The sequence below is a fragment of the Aythya ferina genome (assembly GCF_964211825.1).
Source record: "Aythya ferina genome assembly, chromosome: 12".
Classification (NCBI taxonomy): domain Eukaryota; kingdom Metazoa; phylum Chordata; class Aves; order Anseriformes; family Anatidae; genus Aythya; species Aythya ferina.
The window spans coordinates 9,786,437-9,809,429 of NC_140308.1; the positions used below are offsets into that span (position 1 = coordinate 9,786,437).

The following is a 22,993-nucleotide window of genomic DNA, read 5'->3' on the forward strand; positions in this document are numbered from 1 at the left end:
CCCGCCCGAGCTGCGGCGCCCGCTGCCGCCTGTGTGGGCGGGCCGGGGCCCTCCCGCCGCCGGGGGGCGCTGCGGGGCCGGGCGGGCGGCGCTCTGGTGCGCGCCGGGCTCGCTGTGCGGAGTGCGGCCCGGCTGAGGAGAGCCGCGCCGAGCCCCGCCGCGCCGCGCCGAGCCCGCCCGTCACCGCCGCTCCCCCGCCGCCATGTCCGCGCCGGTGTCCGGCCCGCTGGGCCGCGAGCTGGCCGAGGCCGTGGCCCAGGCGCGGCTCTTGGTGGTGGGCGCCGGGGGCATCGGCTGCGAGCTGCTCAAGGACCTGGTGCTCACCGGCTTCGGCAACATCGACGTGGTGCGGCCCGGGGGGGGGGTGCGGGGGGCGCGGGGCCGCCGTGTGGCGAGAGGGGCGGGAGCGGGGGGGCGCGCGGGCCCCGCCGCCTCCTCGGCGGGCGTTCGAACTGCCGCGGCCCCGCAGCGCCGCCGGGGGCCGGGCCCGCCACAAAGGGCCGCGGCCTGCGGGCGCCCCCCTGCCCCCCGCGGGCAGCCCCCGGGCCGGGGCCCGGCTCCGCGCTCCTCAGCGCGGCCCCTGCTGGTGCCGGGGGTAACGGCCCGGCCGCGGGGGGGGGCCGCGTATCGGGGAGCCGGCCCCGAAGCTGTCAGCCCCGGGGAGCCGCCGAGAGAGCTGCCCGCGGGCTGCTGCTGCTTTCGCTTTTGCTTCCCGGTGGTGGTTGCGGGGGTAGCAAGGGCAGAGCCGAGGGATGGCAGCGAGATGAGCTGCCCTGCGGCCCTGAGGAGCGTCTGCCTGATTTCACGTTAAGAAGTCGGGGAGGACAAACGGAGCGAGAGCACAAGCCCGTTTGGTCCAATGCGTTTTTACTTTCCGGTGCTTTGCCAGGAGCCGCTTCAGTGGCAGGTTGTGAGAAGTTTGTTTCTGCATTTAGACTTGTTGAGCAGAGCTCATTAGAAACAGCTTTTCTCTAAAACTATCAGCAGGCAGAGGAGTCCAGCTACAGGTTTGCACTGTTATTCCTATAATTCAGGCTTTTCCACTGAAATATTTTTTTAAACATTTGTATGATGTGCTAAAGTGTAATTCCTCACTGTCCCTTGGATTTGAATCTGCCAGTGAGAGCTTATCAAATCTTAACATAGGAGTAAACTAAACCTGTGAAGGAGAGCAGAAGCCTGCAATTTCTGCAGTTGTTTTTTTCCTCCTTACCCACCTTACTGTGTCATCTGTGTGCTCCTGCAGTCCGTTGAAATAGAGTTTAGTATCTCCTGATTTTCCAGTTAGTCATTAAGCATAAATCTCATTGGGGCATGCTTATTGTTTCCCTTATTTTAGTTTGATTTTTTTGGATTGTCTTTCAAGTCTGACTTGGTTGGATTCCATTAACTTAAGTATATGTTGGATCAGGGCCATCTTAATTTAAAAATATTACTGGCAGTGTTCTATGCAAGAGAGTAACGTTTTGATAACATGGAGTGGATGGGCAAAAGGCAAGGTGAGAGCAAAAATAGAATTGTGTGCAAAGAGGAAAATTGATATCAGTAGAAGAAATTGCTTTTATCAGCATTCGTGATATTGCTGGGAGTTTTTCTTGATTTTTACAGGCCAATAAACTCAAAAACTGTGAAAATGCTTTTTTTTTTTTTTTTTGTAAGTAAACTGAGAGGTTTTTTTTTAACAAAACATTAAAACTAAAACAAATACAATTTGAACACCAGAAACATGTAACTTTATTAAGTACGCTTTGTTGAAACACAGTGTCTTTCTTCTCGTGAATCAAGAACAAAATTAAATTAGTCAAAATCCAAGTCTAAATTAAGAATGCAATTGTGCATGTCTGAACCTCTGAGATATTTTCCTTCAAATGTACAGAAATGGGAGTTACAAAAGTGTAAAGTTGTTTTAATGCAAGAACTGGCAGATTCTGATCATTCTTAGCTAAATTGTAGTTTTGGTTGAGGTCTGGTGGTCTCAAGTATTGTCTTGGAGAAGAACTTCCTTTGCTTTTTTGGGCTTGGCAGTACTGTTCAAGATCAGTTTTCAGCTCTAGCTTAAGTCACTTGTTATCATCTCCACTTAAAGCGCTAAATTAAGGCTTTCCTGGGAGTGGATGTTTTAACAGAATTATGCACTTAATCAGTTTCACTTCAAGTTCTCAAACTTCATGGCTTTGGACTGTGCAAGCGTTCTGACTGTGCCTTACAAGAAAGGAAAGGTGGTAGAAGTGTGTTTTCAGGCAAACACATGTATTGTTTAGTTAGGAGATGCAAGACCATAGCAGTTGGTTATGAGGGTACTATAGGTAATAAGCACCATGTACCTCATAATGCATTTCTGAAAGAGTATGTATTTTTTATGAATTGATATTAATGAGTTTGCTCAGTATTCACAGGTTCTTTTATGTAGTTTTTTAAATAAAACTATTTGGCTGTTGCAGCTTAGTACATTAATTTTTAATCCTTAAATTAAAAATACTTCCTTAGGACAGCAGGAAGCTTAATATTGGAACTTGGATCTTGCATGCAAAGGGTCCTCAATGAGAAGTGTGTGCATACCTTTTTTCATTACTTGAGTTTGGTTCCTAAAATGAAAAGCTGATGAGAAGCCCCTCAGCAAGTTGTGCTCCTGCTGCACGCTCTGGCTCTCTGTATGCCACAGAGCTGTAGGTGCCGCGGTGCTGAGGGTGTTGGCATTGCCAGGGGAGCTGGGGGAAATGCTGATGAGGCTCAGGGATTGTCTCCCCCCACCCCCACCATGTAAAAACGTTAGGGGCACGAGAAGACTAGCATGAATATAAAGGAAAAATAGTGGCAACAAAAAAATGAATAAATCTTGATTCTTGTGGTGGGGGGCAAAGACATTTGCAGTTAGGATGTTCACGTGAGTGTATTAATGAATAGAAACATGGCTCTTAGGAGAATCAAGGTCATGGCGTACTTTCAGGTTGTACTTCATGAATTGTGTATGTTTTTTAAACATCTTGATTACACGACTGGATTATTTTTTTTTAAGTGAACTTCATTATTTTTTAATATGCACTTAAGCAGTGGGTCCTGGTGTCCAAGTATAAAAGTTTGCCCCGCAGTGTATGAATTAGATGACAGTGCAGCTCTCAGTTTACTCTTTCAGTTGCTCAAAGCCATGTTCAAGTGTAAAGGAGAAGTGCTAATTAGTGTGCTGGGTAGCCTTTCCTGGACCGTGGGGAAGCACGGTGCAGAGCTCTGTTCAGGGTGACTAGTCCCGTGTGGGGCCTGACCGAATCCTGCAGGATTTCTTGAGTGTGTACGCTGTGCTCCTGATGAGTTCTCACTACAGTCTTCATCCAGCAGTAAATAGGAGAGTCAGTTATTGACTTTCTATTAAATATTCTGCCTATGTATCTCAAAATTTTGTGTGTGGTATACTAAGGACTCTTTCTGAAGAAAGTTTGTTGTCATAAAGCTCTTAATTTTTGAGATGATTCCATTGTTAATAATTATTTAAAATGAATGGATTCCTGAAAATGAATAATTGATCACTGTGCCTTTACAATTGCTGTAGTGCAGATGTTATAACTGTATGCAGGTCTGAAAAGGACCCAATGCATAAACTTCACAGATCCTATCACATTTGCTTCAAAATCTATTATTAATTTTGTTCCTTTTATTTCTGTAAAAGTGAAATGGCTGCCTTTTCTGTGTTTGTAGATTGATTTGGATACTATTGATGTCAGCAATCTCAACAGGCAGTTTTTGTTTCAAAAGAAACATGTTGGAAGATCGAAATCACAGGTGAGGAAAAAGCCAAAGCTCAAGTCTTACTTATTCAGTATTATTATTATTGACGTTGTTAGAAACGGTACAGTTTTGTTTATGCTATTAAGAGGTGTTAGTTGGTTGCTCGTGGCTCTCTATAATAATGCATTTAAAAGTATTAAAATCAGTAAGGTAGTCAATTTACTCAATACTCAACAGGTATTGAGTCTCTTTAGAAAGATGGAAGAAATAATGTGTTGTTTTTGTTTTGTTTTTATTTCTAGGTTGCCAAGGAAAGCGTGTTACAGTTTTCTCCAGAAGCTAATATTATAGCTTACCATGATAGCATCATGAAGTATGTTTATTTTTTAAGCTCTGATCACATGTTTTGATTTTCAAGTGCTGTTATTTAAATGCTGCAATGGTGTGCTTTAAGATACTTTACAAAGCTTCTGCAGTAAGACGAAATAGCTGTAAATGAGAGGCTACCATGCACCTGAGTAGGAGTGTGAATTTTGTATGAATTTTCTTAAGCTCTGATTATCTGTAGTTGTTTGCTTGTGTGTAATTTGCACATTATTAGCAACATTTACTACATACATTTCTACATTGTAAGGATGCCCTAATGTCATGAGCAATAATTAGGTTAAAACAAATGTGAATGTTGGGTCCATGATTTAAAAAAAAAAAGGAAAAAAGTCCTCTGTGTCTGTATAGGTAACCGAGTAATATTTATATCATCCATATGATACCATGCCCTAAACAATCAGAATCTAGTCTTTGTATTTCATAACAAATCAATAAAATATGAGATCATGTAGATTTTCATTAGCCATATTTCCCACATTTAAATGAATATTTGTCCTTTTTTAAGGAAAAAATAAGAAAAAAAAAGGCATGGTCTATAATATCAAGGTTTCAGCTCTGACATTGCTGTTAGACACCGAAGCGTTGGCTCATTGCATCTTTCTCCTGAAACTGTAAAACCATTAATCCTATTTCCGTGCTACTCCGTTGTCTTTGCCACTACCTTTTTTAAGTCAGAAAAATGCAGTGTCAGGGTACTAAAGTGTCAAGATTTTAAACTCCCTCATCTTGGCTCCTAAGGGCATGGAGGCACAATCAAAACCAATTGAATTATGATATAATTCAATTATATGTAAAGTATAACTGTAATGAATTATCAACGGTCTGATGAGCTGTGGTAATTATGGTATGTGCATTTTACCCTCAGCTGATGGTGTTTTTAAGGTCAGTGATCAGAGCTCAGCCAATTTACTCATTAGGTCAGAGCAGCGTAAACACTTTTTCCATTGTCTTCCTGTTGCATTGGTCATGGTAATAATAATTGGAAAAGCTTCCTTCCAGTGGCATGAAGTTCATGCATTTATGCATCTTTAAAATGGGCAGAAGACAAAGGGGGTAGTTAAAGGCTAGCACTAAATTTATAGTATGTGTAATTTATACAGCCTTTTCAATGTGTGTATTTTCCGTTGTGGTGTAATAACCAACAACTTTGATATGCCGTATTGTTTTTCTTTTCTGTAGCCCTGACTATAACGTAGAGTTCTTCCGCCAGTTTACGTTGGTTATGAATGCTCTGGATAACAGAGGTGAAGTTTTCACTATGATTTTTTTATTGGAGATGAGAATACTGTTGCTTGTTCATAGGAACAGAACTTTAACGTGTTATACTATAAGTACTTAAGCAATGCCAGTTAAATAACAAACATCCTCTTAAGCCAGCTATAGTTTGACTAATATTTTTGTTCTTAACTAGAAGCTTGAAAGTGTAGTAAGTGCTTTTACAGGTGCTTTGTAAGTAAACATTGGCTGCTATGTCACTGCTTTATGGGAACTGATGTGTGTTGTGTATACATGTATGACTATTCAGTTGTTTGCTGTATTTAATAGTGTCAATATATCTTGTTTTAATTGGAAAATCGCCTTTGTGAAAAAGGCATAGTGCTCTCTTTAACAAAATAAGGCAGATTCAGGGTCACTGTGTGCATAAGAGGCAAGTTTGTGTTTGGTAAAGTCAGACTTTTTTCTAATTATTCAAATTTTTCTTTAAAACCTCTTTGCAGCTGCCCGCAACCACGTGAACAGGATGTGTCTGGCTGCTGATGTTCCTCTGATAGAGAGTGGCACCGCAGGCTACCTTGGACAAGTAACAGTTATTAAGAAGGTTAGGTTCTGTGTTACTCTTGTCACTAAGTTTAAATCATTGGCTATTTTAGACAACAGGGTGTTGGGTGTTCTGAGATAAAGTTACAGTTCATCTGATAATAGCATATACTACCAGTAGCCTTCGCAGCGTGACAAGTAAATATTTCACTTTTCCCCAGGGAGTGACAGAATGTTATGAATGTCATCCTAAACCAACTCAGAAGACTTTTCCAGGTTGCACAATCCGAAATACGCCATCGGAACCTATCCACTGCATTGTGTGGGCCAAGTATTTGTTTAAGTAAGTTGTCTTTTTTATTACTTTTTAATAGCTACTGTGACTCACTCTCTTTCTGTAGGTTTCTAAACCTACAGATTGAGAAATAAGAAAGACACTTCATTTGAAAATTAACATGGATTATAGCGAAAACCTCCAGTTCTTTGGCTTTTTTTTTATATATATATATATATAAAGATACCATGTCAGTTAGTACTCAGCTGTTGTTCTGATCTCACTTAAAATTTGGCAGAAAAGTTTATCAAAGAGGTGTAGCCTGAGGATGCTTTATCCTTTGCTTTTGTACAGAAGTTACATTTTTCAGTGTAACAATTGTATTAACAGAGATAAAGGTTGCAGGGATCGTGGAAATAGATGAACTGTTGAATGAGTCAAATAGATCTGTTTTACTATATTAATTTTTATATTGGACTTTTTGCATTGTCAGTGGTAAGTCTGCATGTGACTAATTTCAACAATTGAAAAAGTGGTAAGTCTGCATGTGACTAATTTCAACAATTGAAAAAGCAATGTATGAAGTGGCATTCTGATAGCAAGAATTCTAAAGTGGGTATATGTCAGATAGCAAATATCTGAGTCTTTAAATAGACATGATGAAAATCTAGTGTCTTATTGTTGTTCTTAATTATAATATAGCCAATTGTTTGGAGAAGAGGATGCTGATCAAGAAGTCTCTCCTGACAGAGCTGATCCTGAAGCTGCCTGTAAGTGTGATATAAACTGGTAACTTAGCCTGTTACTAAAATGTTCTATGTCACAGATTGACTTGCTTCTGTCCATTTTGTAAAGTTACATTGCAACCCCACTTTCTTCTAGGAGGATTCCACTTACAGTGCCCATGGAGAACATGAATTTAGGTTGTGTTTGCAGCACAGATACTTTTGTACACCATGCATACTTTAGTTCCCTCATACTACCATTTATTAAAAGTTTGAAGCAGGCTCAAGCTGTTTTTTTTTGTTTTTTTTTTTTAGTTAACTCAATGCACTGTGTATACCAGAGGTCTTTGTGTGGCCAGTGTGCAAAAAAAAAGCCTCTCAGAATGCTGGTGTTTCAATAATTTTCAGCAGTCAGAACTATAGCCCTTGTGGGCAGCCTAAAACTTTAATGAAGTGATTACTTCAGCTGTTGTCAAAACCTTTTAATACAATCTAAGATAGGTCACTGTCATGCACTAGCTCTCTTCAGAGTGTGGGTAGAGCAGCTATGAGGAACAGCTAATACATCCAGGTGTGTGATAAATGATTTAGATTAATACACTTATATATATTCAGAGATTCCTGTTCCCTCTGGAGCAAGCTGTCTCCTCCATGTGCACAAAGAAGTGAAAAGTGAATCTGATGTGAAAATTAAGTATTATTGATCTTCACAGAGCAGCATTTTTTTTCAGTATATTTGGATTTGATGGAGTAATTCCTTCCCTGCAGCTGGGAGGCTTGCCTTCTGAACCAAGGACTGAAAACTGAGTGATATTTGTAGTTTCTCTGCATTTTCCACTGCTAGCTGAGGGATTGCCAAATTGAAAACAGAGGGATCATGTTTGAACTCTTCTAGCTTGAAACACTTCCACATTTATCCACATAGCAATTATGCCCATTTTGAGTGATGTTTTTGTAGCTCTTCTTTATTTTTTGTATGGATAGTAACTGTAAAGGTGAATAAACATCTTTGTAGCTTCTCCTTTTGGATCCTTTTGAGTGGTGGACTTGGGAGAGGGAGCTCAGATCTGCCTCGGATACTTCAGGTTTTCTGTTTATCGGATAGCATTTACCTAACAGGTTGTTCCTACACGAGTCCTGAATGAATAGCTAACTCTTAAGATAGTGGAATATAAACTCACTTTAATCAACAACTGCTGGAGTACTTGAAGGTAGCAGACGTAATGCTGCTTGCTTGAAGAAGGATATTAGGGCAATCAGAGGAAGGGTTGAGCTGCCGTGAGCGTATTAGCGAGAGGCCTCGTATCTGTAGTGAGCAAATTGTCAGTTGCTATAATGCTGATTACAAGCATGGAATCATTTAGGTTGGAAGAGACCTCTAAGATCATCAAGTCCAACCGTTAACCTAGCCTGGGAAGCTGCATCAGTTGTGGTGGGTACAAAGCTGAGAGAAGCTGTGGCCTGCTGCCAGGAGGATACCGTCACTCCCTGGTCAAACTGGCAAAGCTTGGGAGGCATTGGCAAACCTGTGGACAAGTGTTTCTGGTTTACTCTATTTTGAATCTGCAGGAAGAACCTGCAGATTAGGTTCCTTTTATGAGGAACCTAAAGGAACTAAGATGTCATGGGCAAAAAAGGATGAGATCCTGAAGTAGATGAACTACATAAATGATAGAGATAAGTCTTGATTAGAGGAGTCTCTCAGACTGGGGATAGAACCAGTACTGTTCAGCCTACACGATTAAGCAAACTCACTCAGAATAATAAAGATGATGGCTAAACATTGAAAGTAGCAGAATGCTTCACAATACAGAGCAACTAGGCAATGAAATACTAAGTAGTTTTTGGTGCAGATTAATATGAAACGTTGTACTGGCGAAGGGGGAAACATTCACAAATTTACATATAAAATTATGGTCTCTGAGTTGATTTTCTCATTCAGTCAAGATTTTAATAGTTGTGTGAAAACATCAGACTGCTACTTACTAGTAATCAAAATAGCAATTGCTGGATGTGACCGGGAAAGAAACAGAGAATGAATAGTATCTGCATGGATGGAATTTTCCTGGATAGAGGTGGCCAGAGGTAGGAAGCTGATTCTGTTTTGAACATCTAACCAGATTAAGACTCTTCAGCCAGTAACAGAGGCTGCTAAAAGAGGATGGTTAGAGATTTATGAAATCACAAAATAATGTGGAGAAAATTAAGAGTAAACAAGTGTTCGTTTTTTCTGTCAATGAAGGAATTTAGTGGCAATAAGTTAGGCTTGTGGAATGTAGTTGTAGAAACAAGCAGGAGCAGTTGCACTACGTCTAATCTAACTCTTATTGGGAACAGTAAAGCCATTTTATAGACCCTGAATAATTTTGGTTATTGACTAAGGGTAATGTTTGGATGTGATTTTATTTTCTTTTTTGAAATAATTTATTTTGTTAATACTTCATTAATAGGGGAGCCAGCAGAAGCAGAAGCCAGAGCACGAGCATCCAATGAAGATGGTGAGATTAAACGTGTTTCAACTAAGGAGTGGGCTAAATCAACTGGATACGATCCAGTTAAGCTTTTTACTAAGGTATCTTTTCTACCCCCAATAAATGTCTTTATTTGAAGTGTATGAGGTGGTTTAAAGTCAAGTCAAAACCAATGTTTGAACACTTAATACTAGCCATCAGTCATGCAACTATGTTATGACTTCCACCAATTTTGCTGTTGTGTTGGTCTTGTTGTTTTATGGCATTCCATTTGTAGGAGTTTTAGTAAGCATAATCAGAACCAGTTTGAGGACCAGAAAGCGATCATTCATGCTGTGTATATAATCAGACACTGGTATAACAGAATACGAACTGTTTTAGGAGTTTTCCTTCTAAAAAGTTGCTAAATAATAATAGTTGCTAAAAGTGATAATTAGAGGAAAGTAGTGTAAAATGTCATGTTGATAGGTAGTAATAATTTTCCTTTTTGGCATGTAGGTAAAAGTATCTTGGGGTGAATATACGAATTGCTGTAGAGATGGCTTCAGTAGGCACATGGAGCCACTGTTTGGACTGCTGTTCCTTAATTTTACTCCCCCCATCCCTGAATTAATGAGAACTGTCTGATTTCTGCAGTAAATGTTAGAAAACAGGGAATAATAAGTTTTTCAAATCTGTTGTTTTGTGTTTTTTTTTTTTTTTTTCGTGTGGAGTTGAAAATACGAAATACATGATTTTATATGTTCAGCTGAAAATATTATCAAGGAGAAAAGCAAAAACTGAAATCTAATGCTGATTTTTCAGTGTCAAAGGAGGTGTAAAAATAAAATACTTTTTTTTCCCCTCTTACATTTTATTTTTTTAATGTTTTTTAGCTTTTCAAAGATGACATTAGATATTTGTTGACCATGGATAAGCTGTGGAGGAAAAGAAAGCCTCCAGTGCCTCTGGACTGGGCTGAAGTACAAAATCAAGGTAATTGTTCCTCCTCATGGTGTCTATTTGTAAGTCACACCTGTTTCTTAAGGCATCGCAGTGACATACATTTTCTTCCTGTCACAGTTGATTACTGATATTTAACATATTACTTCTTTATGACTCCTGGAGATTTGTAGTTTTTCAAAATATAGAAAATATTTTTTTTCTAAAAACTGTTTTGGAATTATTTCAGATACTTGGTATCAGTCATAGAAAATTTGCGTTTCACAGAATTAAATACCAAAGACCTTATCTCTCATGCACTGATGAATTTATCTCTAAAAGTTGACTTCTGGTGAAAATTTACATTTGCTATAAATTGTGCACATCTATTGATATGGCATAGTATAGCTATTAGTTACAGTAGAAAATGTGGATTTTTTTTTTTTTTAATCTTGGTGAAACTGTAGTTTAAGAACACTGTTCTTCATTTAGAAAATAAATATTTTTTCTGAATTAGCAAATAATTAGCTCTTTGGGAGAACTTTAGTGGAATTTCTAAATATTCCTTATCTTACTATTTTTTTTTCCTTTTCTTGAAGAGAAAAACGTATCTGACCAACAAAATGAATCCTCCTCGGTTTTGAAAGATCAGCAGGTTCTCGATGTCAAGAGCTATGCACACTTATTTTCAAAGAGCGTCGAAACCCTTAGACTTCACCTGGCTGAGAAAGGCGATGGAGCAGAGCTTATATGGGATAAGGTTGGTTTACCAAATTACCAAAGGAGACAGTTATATTCTACATACATACAATGAATGTTGGACTCTTTAATTCCAGAATAGTACTACTAGAACAAAAATGGCTGACACATCTCTGAAAGTACTTTCCATAAGTAAACTCCGTATGTAAGCATATACATACTTTACATGCTTCGTATTCCATTGAGTGTCAGGATTAAGTATTGTGATGTAAAATAACTATTCACCAACTTTAAAAAGCACACAAATTCAGAAGTAGTTGCAATACTTTCGTTTCGAAAATATTTTAAGAATGCCAGTTCGTTTTTCCTTTGCTCTAGCTACCTCTAAAACTTGCTTTTACACAGTTGTTTGTTGCTAGAGTTCTGCTGAGTTGGAAGTTACTAGCTTTGAGTAAGTGTGGAGTGTATTACAAGTTTTGCTGGAGAAAAATGAAGCAAATCAATTCTCCCTTAGTACCAGAGACCATGATCTTTCTGTAGTCAGTTGTCACCTGGCATAAAGAAAAAGCAGTGTGTAAATATAGGGTGTTGACAAAATAGTAAAATGATATTACAACAGTTATTAAAAACAAACAAACAAAAAAACACTGTTTCTTAAAAAAGTTTTTGAAACTAAGCATAAAGCATTGTAAGGTTTTGTATTTAGACATTAAAATGCCTTGTATGTTCAAAATATTAATAATAATATACTAAATTAATAATATACTAAATTAAAATACTAAATAAAATTTTAAAATGCACGTTTCAAGTATTACTGCTCTGTCTAAACATGCTGTTTGAAAGAGGAAGTACATAAACTTTGAAATGGAATATTGTATGGACCTTTTAAAAAATATCTGTTTTTAAGGTAGTGGTTTTTGGTACTGTGTATTTCTAACTTTTCCCAATGTGTAATTTGATTTTTAAATACTTTTTATGTTAACTTCTTGCCAGGATGACCCTTCTGCAATGGATTTTGTCACTTCTGCTGCCAACCTCAGGATGCATGTTTTCAGTATGAATATGAAGAGCAGATTTGATATTAAGTGTAAGAATAAAATATAACATTGTTTTTCTTAAAATAATAATCTCAATTTCTAGTTTTCATTTGCTGTTAAAAATCTGCATACTCTTGATTATTTTGCAGCAATGGCAGGAAATATTATCCCAGCTATAGCTACTACTAATGCAGTAATAGCTGGTCTGATAGTGCTGGAGGGTCTGAAGATTTTATCAGGAAAAATAGATCAGTGTAGAACGGTAAGTGGGAATATGATGCTTTTACTTTCTTATTATTCGTTATTTATTCAAGTTATATTTAACCTGCTTTTACTAGTGTGTAGTTTGACTATCACTCGTTGCTACTTCAGTACATTCTGAATGTGCTAGGAACCTTCAGCTGCGATAGAAAGAAAAGTAGAAGTCTCAAGGATCATTAAGTTCCTTCTGATTTCATGAAAATTGGCTGCTTGGTGAGAGAGAGAACCAGACTGACATCACTTGAAACATGTCTGTTTGATGTTACAGATCTGTTTGGCAGTAGGTAGTCAGTCAGCACAGGTGTCATTGTAGACTAGCTGTAATACTCACTTTCTCCTGTTCACCAGGCATGTCAAAGAGGATTACAGAACAGGACAACCTATGAGACTAAGAGAACAAATCCGTAAGAAAACAGGTTTTATGAGTGCTGTTACTTACAGAATAACTTGTTTCATTTTTGTCTATCTTCAAGATTTTCCTGAACAAGCAGCCAAATCCCAAAAAGAAGCTATTGGTTCCTTGTGCTTTGGATCCACCAAATCCTAACTGTTATGTATGTGCAAGTAAGCCAGAAGTGACTGTGAAACTTAATGTACACAAAGTTACTGTGCTAACACTCCAGGACAAGGTAAAACTTTAAATCTTAGCTACAGCTTTTGTTTTGGCACTTATGTTGTACAGTATTGAAGTTAGGTTTTTGTTCCATATATGTTGACTGAATGTTAGTTGTTAATATTTGCTCTACTCTTTGCATTTCTCTCAGCTACAAGAAAAGCTGGATTAGCCAGTATGCGTCTTGTTTATGTGTGTTCGTATATGTGAAAGAATGTTTGTATTTTGTATTTTTTTGGTCTTTTTAAAGCCTATTCCTAACTAACAGGGAAAAAATGTATTTGAGGTGAATAGTTCAGTAGCTATGGTACAGTAACAACTGATTTGTAATTCTGTCATTTTATGAGATAAGTATTTAAAAAAAAAGTTTCAGACTATCATCTGGACCTGCAAAGGTGTCATAGATATTCTTTTTGTGACTAAATCTTAAGATTTCAGACAGCAAAAAGATGATTTTTTTTTAAATGGGAATGAAAAAATAAAGTATCGGCTTTAGCAGATGCCTGAACATGGGCCAGGATAGGAAAATCAGCATAATTCAAGGTTATTTATAAGTATTATAAAGTCAGACATGGACTAAGTAATCGTATTCATCCTTTCAGATAGTGAAAGAAAAATTTGCTATGGTAGCACCAGATGTACAAATAGATGATGGAAAAGGAACTATCCTTATCTCTTCGGAAGAAGGAGAAACAGAAGGTATGTGGCACATTAATGCTTTTTAGATAGTAGTACTCATTTCTTAACATGAAAGAAAATCTTTATATAAATATCTCTATTCACCACAGCATTTCATTTCACTGTTTTTTTCTAGCAAATAACCACAGGAAATTATCAGACTTTGGAATTCGAAATGGCACTCGACTACAAGCAGATGATTTCCTCCAGGATTATACGCTGTTAATCAATGTGCTTCATAGGTAAGGATTCTGAAAAAAATATTTTTGTGTATATATGTAGCAAGATTCCATAGGGAATTTCCAATTAAGAATTTTAAATTAGAAAATACAGTTAAAAGATCAGGTTGCTAATATATAGTGGTTAAAGAGGAATTTTTTAATGAATCGATATAGTTATTTTATTACAATAGTAATTGCTAAGAGTTCATCTGAATAATTTGGTCATTAGGCAACATCAAAGTACAGTGCAAAGCTAGATTTACTTGTGGGGCAGCTAACAAGTGAGAAACTGCTGTTGAAAAACAAACAAACAACCTGCTGGAGTAGTAAATCATCTGCCGGACTACCTGTGTTCAAGTATGGCAATGCAAAGAGAAGTCAATAATTGGTGTATGTATTTAACTTTGGATAAGTAATATCAATGTCATATACAGGAAATTAATACCTTGCAATCACAGTGAGAATAGAAATCTGAAATTGGGGAAGAAAAGTAAGCTTAGGTAATATTTTTTTTCCCTAAGCATTTTAAGGCATGACACTGGGTGGAACAGTGTTTGTGAATAGACAAAGCACAAATTATAGAGGGCTGAACACCTTTTCCTTTTTTAAAAAATGCATATATATATATATATATATATATATATATATATTTTTTTTTACTTTTTCCTAATTGCAGGGTGCTCTAGTAATTTGAATGACATATTTCGTTTGTGAAAAAATACATGTTTTTATTTTCACCTGGTTGTTTAACAGGCTGCCCAGGGAAGTGGTGGAGTCACCATCCCTGGAAGTCTTTAAAAGACGTTTAGATGTAGAGCTTAGGGATATGGTTTAGTGGGAACTGTTAGTGTTAGGTCAGAGGTTGGACTCGATTATCTTGAGGTCTTTTCCAACCTAGAAATTATGTGATTCTGTGATTCTGTGATTATAAAGCATATGGATTTTTCTGCAGTGAAGACCTAGAAAAAGACGTAGAATTTGAAGTTGTTGGTGACACCCCTGAAAATGTTGGCCCTAAACCTTCAGAACCAACATCTAAGAACATTACCAATGGTAGCGATGATGGAGCGCAACCCTCAACATCAACAGGTAAGTCACAATAAGCAATTTAAATAAAATAAAATAATATTTTAATAGGGTGGTTTAATTGAAATACTTCACTTCTATGACTAACATGAAAAGAAAGAAATAAGTTGCCTCTGTGTATAGGTATAATAGTAAATGGTAAAAAAAATAAATAAATAAAAATGCAAAGATTGTTACAAAGATTTTCGGTACATACACCTTGAAATTATATTATGTAACTTGCAGGTTCCTGGAGGGTGGTCAGCTTAAATACGCCATTTGCATAGTGATTTAAATAGTCACTTTAAAAAGTTAGACCCATTCTAGCTGATGGTCACCCTATTGCTTGACAGAAAAGAATCAACCAGATTGGTTGCTTTCTCCCTACAGATTAGAAGTCACTTTATGGATATCTTTGATCATGTTTTATTTTGTTATTTTAAGAAGACACCTTTATTAATCTGCTTACAAAATAATTATTTTTTGCCTTTTGAGCAAGAGATGGAAAAAAGATGAATGAAGTAGCTATTTGCTACCCAGGAGGAAGTACCATCATTTTCTTAATATAGGCTGTTCTTTTGAATATACCCCAAACAGCTTAACTCAAATACAGGATGTTTAAGCAGTGAAAGATGATGTACTGGAAACATGTTACTGTTTTATTGTTGTGACAGATAAAGTTAAATATCTGTAATTCTGTCTTAAGCTTTTGGATGATGTTCATTTGCTAACGTTAGCTAATGTAAGAATTCCCCAAAAATATGGGAATACTTTTGAGTTACTGCAATATTTTCCATACCTCTAATGAAGAGGGAATGACCACATGAAAAGCCTGTTTTAGACTGTTTTCAGAGAAACTGAAAATATTCTTGTAATTAAATGAGAAAGTATGGATAAAGAATGCTTCAAGATGTTATTTGTTGTCTTAGAGGTACCTTGTATGTAGTTCGGTTTGAGGGTTGATAAACCTAACAGTACCCATTGGAATTAAAAATGTGTATTTTGCAGCTCCAGATCAAGATGATCTGTTGATTATCGATTCTGAAGATGAAGGCCATTCAAGCAATGTTGATGATATGGAGGATAAAAGCCGCAAGAGAAAACTAGAAGACAAAGAGTGCATCAGTACAAAGAGAGTGCGTATGGAGCAGACAGAGGAGCAAGATGAAATTATAGCGTTAGACTGAACATGCAAATGCCCCTTGACAAAATGATTGAGATAATGTAATGCAGTAACAGCATATTATTTTGGGATGTGAAAAATGTCCAGAACTAGACTAATTCTAAGGCTTTCGTTCCAAAGGAATATCAAACCATTGGCTTGAATAATTTGTTGTCTGTTTCTCTTGATGATAAAGCTGTCATCTCAATAGACTCTTTTAGAAGTTTTTCTGTATTGAATTCCATATAATAAATGTAGTAGAAACATAGTTTATAAATACTTGCAGATAAGTATTTGCTTAAACCATCATGAAAAAAGCATGTTATTGTTGTGTAAATACCTTTTAGGTATAATTCAATAGGACAAAAATCGTACTCCGTTTTAGTAGAGGGTCATCATCTGATGCCCAGATTTAAGTAACTAAATTTTTATTTTTTGCTTGAAGAAAGGTATTTTTAGTCCAGTCCTAAACATCTTTCACATCCTGAACAAGGAGAAAATTCACTAAAGCAAATTAGTGCCATGTTTTATCAGTGTTCTTAAACTTCAACTGGCACTATGTACATTACTGTAAAACTGTTAATTTACTCCAATTTTTCAGCTCGTACTGCCTGGTATGTCAATGTAAGAAGCAAATTTTTTGTGTATTGTTACAGTTTCAGGTTATTTATATTTGATGTTTTTGTAAACTCAGATACTACTACTATACTGTACATCTGATGGACCAAATAAATGACATCTGAAATACTTGCTATATTTGCTTGCACAGTCCGAGTTTATGCTGATTTATGGGATTTTACAATGTATAGCCTTCAAAATTACTGTACTATTTTCATTTTTCTAAACATAACCTAGTAGTACAGAACTTAAGCTTCACTTGTTTGAGGTGAAAGGGGAATTTTTTTAATAAAACTTTTGTGAATGTTTTTTTTCTTGGACAATCAATTATTGGCCTCTTCAGTTGGAACATTTGTACCACCACACACATGCTTTCAGCACCTCATGCCTTCAGAAAGAGAAAAGCACCAGTCTGTTGTATGTTACACTTTGTGCCTAGAGCGAAAGCGCAATGTTTAGGAGAAGTATCTCAAAGCCTACTGCATTTAATTACTTTGGTAGCTCTCACTACTATCAGTGTTGATTCTTAGAATGCATTAATCTGTCATTTCTGTCACTGCACTGAAATTATGTTTAAACTTTATGTTAATGAATCAGAACCGCTTCTGTTTTAACTAAGTAGTCAGTGATAGCCTTACAGAGTGGAGAAATTGAGCAGACAAGATATATTCTGTTGCAGTTTGCAAACTGGCCAAATTTTAAACAATGTTAACTGTATAGAAAGAAAATGTAAAAAACAAAACCAGCACCTTTTGTAAGTTTCAGTTCCTGCATCTGATTCCATCTAGTAAAAGGCCAGGTTTTCATTAGTGTTAGATTGTCAATGTGATACAAAACTATGATTCTATAATGCAATTAATGTTTTATCTCTTTTTTTAGGTAGTAATAGTCATATGCAATGACTATTTCTCAAACTTGTTTGGAGACATAATACTCTACCATGAAACTAAATCTTTTTGAGTTAGTTGCTTCTTGGCCAGCATCAGTGAAGACTGAGAGGTAAAGATGTAAATAAGAGGAGTTAGAGAAACAATTTTAAACATTGTAATGGGAAGATTTTATAGTTCTCACTGTAAACAAAGCATTAGAATTTAATGTCTGATGACATTTTACAATAATTAAGGCTGACATTTTCATTTTAAGCTCTACTAAAAATAAAAAAATGGTTTATTAAATAAGTTGTCAGATGACTTGTTATGTGTGTAATAGGATGAGATTCTTGTTATAACACAGCAAAGGTCTGTCTAAGCTATTGGCACATATAATATGTCCAAGAATGTGATCTTATCCCACTACCCAAGAAATTTCCTTGCTTGCACAGATCTGTATACAGTAGTTTAGCTTTCAAAATCTCTTTGATTAATTTAACAGCAAAAGCTGTAATACTGGTAACTATCACATTAGTTTGACTTGAGTGCGTATATGACTTACAAGTTGAGCGTTTAATGATCTAAAATTAAGCAGATTTCTACAATAATATGAGACCAACAGATGTGGGGGTGAAAAAGAGAAAGGTGTGAGGGGTTTTATTCAGTCTCACTGGCTTGTATTCCTTAAGTTACTAGTGTTACAGCATAATTCAACAATATTCAGATAATTAAAGTATTTGGGATGCTTGTATTATTGGATGGGGGGTACCATTGCAGGACAATGATTAGGTTAAGTTTTAGAGAACCACAGAGAATTTTAAAATAGGCATCATCATTTGGCTTGCAGCATGAAAGGTAGTATAGAATTTAGCTATATAAGCAATTGCATGTTGATGTTTAAGATATGTGACTGTACTGCTTTTGTCTGGGTAGTAAGTAGTTACATTGGAAAAAAAAAATAGAGATGTTCATGCTTTCCTGACCTATAGGCTCTGGCAGCTGGCAGGCAGATTGATGTGCCATTTCAGGTTGTGACCTTTACAACAAAGACCTCTTGCTAGCCATTTATTAGATCCCAGAAGATAAAATAGGCCTGCATTGAGTTAGAATATACCACTAATATTGAATGCTTCAAGCTGTTTCTCCACTGTCCCAAAGCTCTAAATTTGGATTAGAAAACTGAACACACTGAATTAAGGAAAATAAATTCCCCACCCTGTTCTGTTTCTTTCCCTTTAAATAGAGACGTTTTATTTATTCTCTTTGCAGCTGTAAGGACAAGTCTTCAATTGTGTGCATCTAAAATACTGGACTTAGAAGAAAGCAGAAACTAGGATGAAAGTAATAAACAAATCTTACACAAGTCAGTCATCTATTTGCTGCTTGCCTGATATTATTTCTGAGTTAGCCCCTTAAACAAAAAGATTACAAAGAGTATATACCTGCAGGTAAAGGGATTGGGAGGATGCAACTTAATGCTGTAATCTGGAGGCCTTGATTCTTCTATAAAGGAGGTATGGGATCAAGTAAATAAATGTACTTCTAGATATAGTGTGATAACTGTTTATATTAACAGTAGGAAATTACTGTTTTAGATACCTGTCATTATCTCTCTCATCAGCATGCAGCTTCATTCACATGAGAAAAATGAGAAATTTTCAGTATGATTTCCTAAAGAAAAGAAACTTAAGGAATTCCCCAACCAGTCCCCTCCAACAAAATATGAAGCTATTTGCAAACAGTAAGCAACTACATCAGCAATCTCGAAGATACTGCAACTCTACAAGTAAGTGGCTCTAGACGTAGAGACCCACAAAAGTCCTTCTGTGGTAACACTTAGCCTTTAGGTGCAGCACACACCTGCCACATTTTGTCCATCTAAGTAGTGATTGGAGTTAGCAGGAGTGTGCTGGGAAGAAAGAGGGCAACTGAGATACCTAACTAGAAGCCTGGTAAGCTGCCAGGAGCTATGGATATTATCAAGGGGACACAGAGAAAGCTGTATGTAGGTGGACCTGGAAGAGAATTAAAGGTGTTGTAGAGGAGTGCCAGAGAGAAGAACACTGACAAGTCTGTTGAGGAATGTAGGCAATTAATGGGAGGAACCTGAAGGTATTGCATGTAATGTCTTAGGGCTCAGGTAAATTCTGGAGACTGTCGCAGTGGTTGAGCTCTACAGGCCAAAGGGGGGTGACAGTACTGCATTGTTATTGGGGATTTGGAGAAAAGGTTACAAGCTGGAGAACGCAAAGAATGCAGAATACAGTCCTGTATGAGACCAGCCTTCGTTAGTTCTATTGGTTATGGAACAGCTCCTTACTGCTTGCAAATATGTTTATTATTTTCAGTTAACAAGTGTTGCAGCTATCATTCTGTACCGTCTTATACAGAAAATACCATGCAAGGTAAATGTAATTGGTATTCTCAAGAAACATATGTCCCCTTTCTTCTCACCATAGCTGGAGTGCCTTGTATTGTGAGGTCAGGAGGTCAATGCTCATAGCCTTCTATATTTCTTGGCATGGTACAAAAAGGCACATACAGTTAGTCTGGTATTTTTCAGCAGCACAGAACAGAAGGACATGTATAGCAGTCTGCCCCTCACGCAGTGTTTCTGTTTCTTTACTAAATGTGTTAATGCAGTCTGTTTTTTTGTTTGTTTTTTCCCCTGGATCATGGTTTGCAATATTGTCGTCAGGACTTAGTTTTTAGCACAAGATAAATTTTAGGTCTGTGAAGTCTCTGTTTTTTTTATTTTCAAGTCTGAAATAAGAATCTACGTAACTAAGAACTACTTAAATGTATTAAGTGGGTGCACTGTTAACAGTACTGGCCAAATAAATTATGTATTTATGCATATGTAATAGCTGCTATTAAGCTAATAGATTGTGTTTGAATATACAGTGATTATGTCTTCTGATTGCAAGGGAAGTATGACTAAAGCTGTGTGCAGTCTCTCAGCTATGAGCAAATAAGCTGCTGTGGCCAGGAATGCCAAAAGCAGAAATAAGTAAGAGAAGTAGAAGATGAAGCTATAAAAGAAATAAGATACATAAATGGTGTACTAATCTTAAGTGCTTAGACATATGTTGTCTGTCTAACACAGCACGTTCACAAAGTGGCTGTTGTGACTGGAATTTTACAGGGTCTGTCCCAAGTCATATTTGTGCAGCATGGTGAATAGCTGCATTTGCAATGAATACGAAGAATGTAAAAAATGTTAAATAGTTTTTTATTGCAGATTTAGAATGAGAAGTGACCCGTAAGCCTGCAGAGTAGTGTTAGTGAAAAATATTTTAAATAGTTGTGTCTAGCAGTCAAAGGTAGCCATTCAAATACACTGCGTTCTGTCTACCAGAAGATGGTGCCCTAAAACACATTCAGTAGTTCCAATTTTCAAAAACTGTGATCTGCGAATGAGTATTTAAAAAAAAAAAAAAAAAGTTAAGGTACAGTGACAGTCCTAAAAATAAAACAATTAAGTAATTTTGATGTTTTCATTCATATCCTGACATAGTGTAAAAATAGTTGCCCAGGCTACTGCTTCCAGTCAAGTGGCTAGTCTAGCTTTAAATTATTTTGGAGAGCCAGAATAACCTTAATTAACGTTATTTGCAGTCAATTCACCCAAATATTAATGTATATCAACATCCAAACTTCATATTCCAACAAGCTTGCTTATACTTAAAGTTATCACAATACAAATTAATATATAAGACCCAAAAAAACAAAGCACTATAAAACACAATACAACTACAACTTCAAAGAAAACAAAATCTTCAGTCCCTTCTCTCAAAATAAATACATTACTCAATGTAATTTTTGTATGAGCTTCACAATTATTTCTTTTTAATCAGGCTCAGAATAGAAAAAAGGAGAAGAATATTCATTATGTACTTCACCAAGAAACCAATCAATTTCAAAACTTGGGAGAGAACAGGAACCTGCATAATTGTAAGTCTTTCTTACCTTGGGGATTTCAGAGTATGATTTCATTGTTTTCTCACTATGGGAAAGAAGGAGGGAATTTGCAGAAGTCAGGTGGCACCCAAATCAACATGCAAATCTGCATAGCAGCTTTAAATTGTTAAATTGATGAGTCAGACAACAAACTCCTTCCTACATTGTCACAGTAAATACATAAGATATGCTGCAACAGTGGGATTTTTTCCATTGTCTTCAATAGGCCCAAGGTTTTACCAGTAAATTCTTATATCTACAGATTCTCTGCTTTGTTGGTAATAAGCTGTATGCAACTCAGGGAGACAAAATCCCCAGCAGACCATTAATTTTCCCTGCCTGTTGGTTTGGCCAGCATTTCTTGAAGGCACTGGCAATTAGAAGAAACAGAAGTGTACTGCCTGTGAGGCCCAGCCGGATGATATTCACAGATCAATAACTCCACCTGGCTTTTTTGCTCCCTTTAAGTCTTAAACAAAGGAGTTTATTTAACAGAAGCAGCTGGCTTTCCTTAATATCTGTTTTACTGATATAACTCAAAATCAGACACAAGGATTATCACAACAAATTAAGAAATGGAGTTCATCTTTTGTAATACTCTGTGATAGCTCACGTTGTTAGTTGCACGAGTCTTTTTGCAATATATACATTTACATCTGGTTGTTAATAGTAAGCAAATTTATTTAAACAAATTGGGGAGAAAAACATGTCAGGACTGTCAAGCTGTAATTGCCTTGTACTTTGGTTTTCCTTTTATATAATAGTAAGGAGAATGATGGGGGTACTTATTATAGCGACAGCAGTTTAAACTCTACACTTCTTGTTTGCACAGCTCAGCACATATGGTCCTCTATGAGAAATGCAGCAGTGCTCGAGTGTGTTATGTACCACTGCAAACATATTTATTTCACCCATGTGGGCTACATCTGTGGCTATAGTGTGGATAAATGTTATGTTCATTATGTGTATGACAGGAGTACGATTTACTGGAGAAGAGCGGGTCTGTAGTATTGCCCCTGCTGTAGGGCTGAGACAGGAACACTGTGCAGGAATACTCTGGCCCAGGGCTGCAACAGACTTGATTGGGCCTTGCTTTGAGGATTTACTTATTGAGCATAAGCTTTCAACAGTAAACATAAGTGATTTTTATTGTTTGATCCAAATTGCTTACTAAAAGGGGCTATTTCCGTAGATTCCCCAGACTCTCTCAGTCCCCAGTATGTTTTTCCCATGAGTTCATACTAAAGAAAGCACGTGCTTTAACTACTTACATACCAAGAGGCTTATTGTAGGAACTTGCAACCTGCTGCAGCAGCAGCATCAGACTGTGCTGGAGGCAGAACAAGGGCTGATTTGTGGCTTAGAAGACAGAGCTATGGGAGGACAACAAGCTCCTCCACTTGAGCTTATGCTTCTGACTTCACACAGCATCAGCTCTGCAGTTCCCACTGTTTGGCTCCTAAAAACAGATGCTCAAAATCTTTCCTTGTGTGAGCACACAGGCAGAGCCCCTCAGGATATGCTCAACACACCCTGTTTGATTAATAATAGAGT

The 22,993-nt window shown here is 37.2% G+C and overlaps 1 protein-coding gene and 1 long non-coding RNA gene across 2 annotated transcripts; one reads left to right on the top strand and one right to left on the bottom strand.

Moving 5' to 3' along the window:
* The first annotated feature begins 125 nt into the window (after window positions 1–125).
* Window positions 126–16,918, top strand: UBA2 (ubiquitin like modifier activating enzyme 2). The gene is made up of 17 exons (XM_084533797.1): window positions 126–346; window positions 3,691–3,774; window positions 4,023–4,093; window positions 5,287–5,351; window positions 5,826–5,926; window positions 6,087–6,208; window positions 6,842–6,909; window positions 9,315–9,436; window positions 10,211–10,310; window positions 10,856–11,016; window positions 11,949–12,042; window positions 12,142–12,254; window positions 12,727–12,882; window positions 13,469–13,565; window positions 13,681–13,786; window positions 14,718–14,854; window positions 15,839–16,918. The coding sequence occupies exons 1-17, from the start codon at window positions 203–205 to the stop codon at window positions 16,015–16,017; spliced, it is 1,920 nt and encodes a 639-aa protein (XP_084389923.1). The 5' UTR covers window positions 126–202; the 3' UTR covers window positions 16,018–16,918.
* Window positions 11,130–21,532, bottom strand: LOC311443534. The gene is made up of 3 exons (XR_014697317.1): window positions 21,449–21,532; window positions 12,585–12,641; window positions 11,130–11,506 (listed from the first exon to the last, which is right to left on the bottom strand). It is a non-coding gene; the product is annotated as an uncharacterized lncRNA (long non-coding RNA).
* Window positions 21,533–22,993: the final 1,461 nt, after the last annotated feature.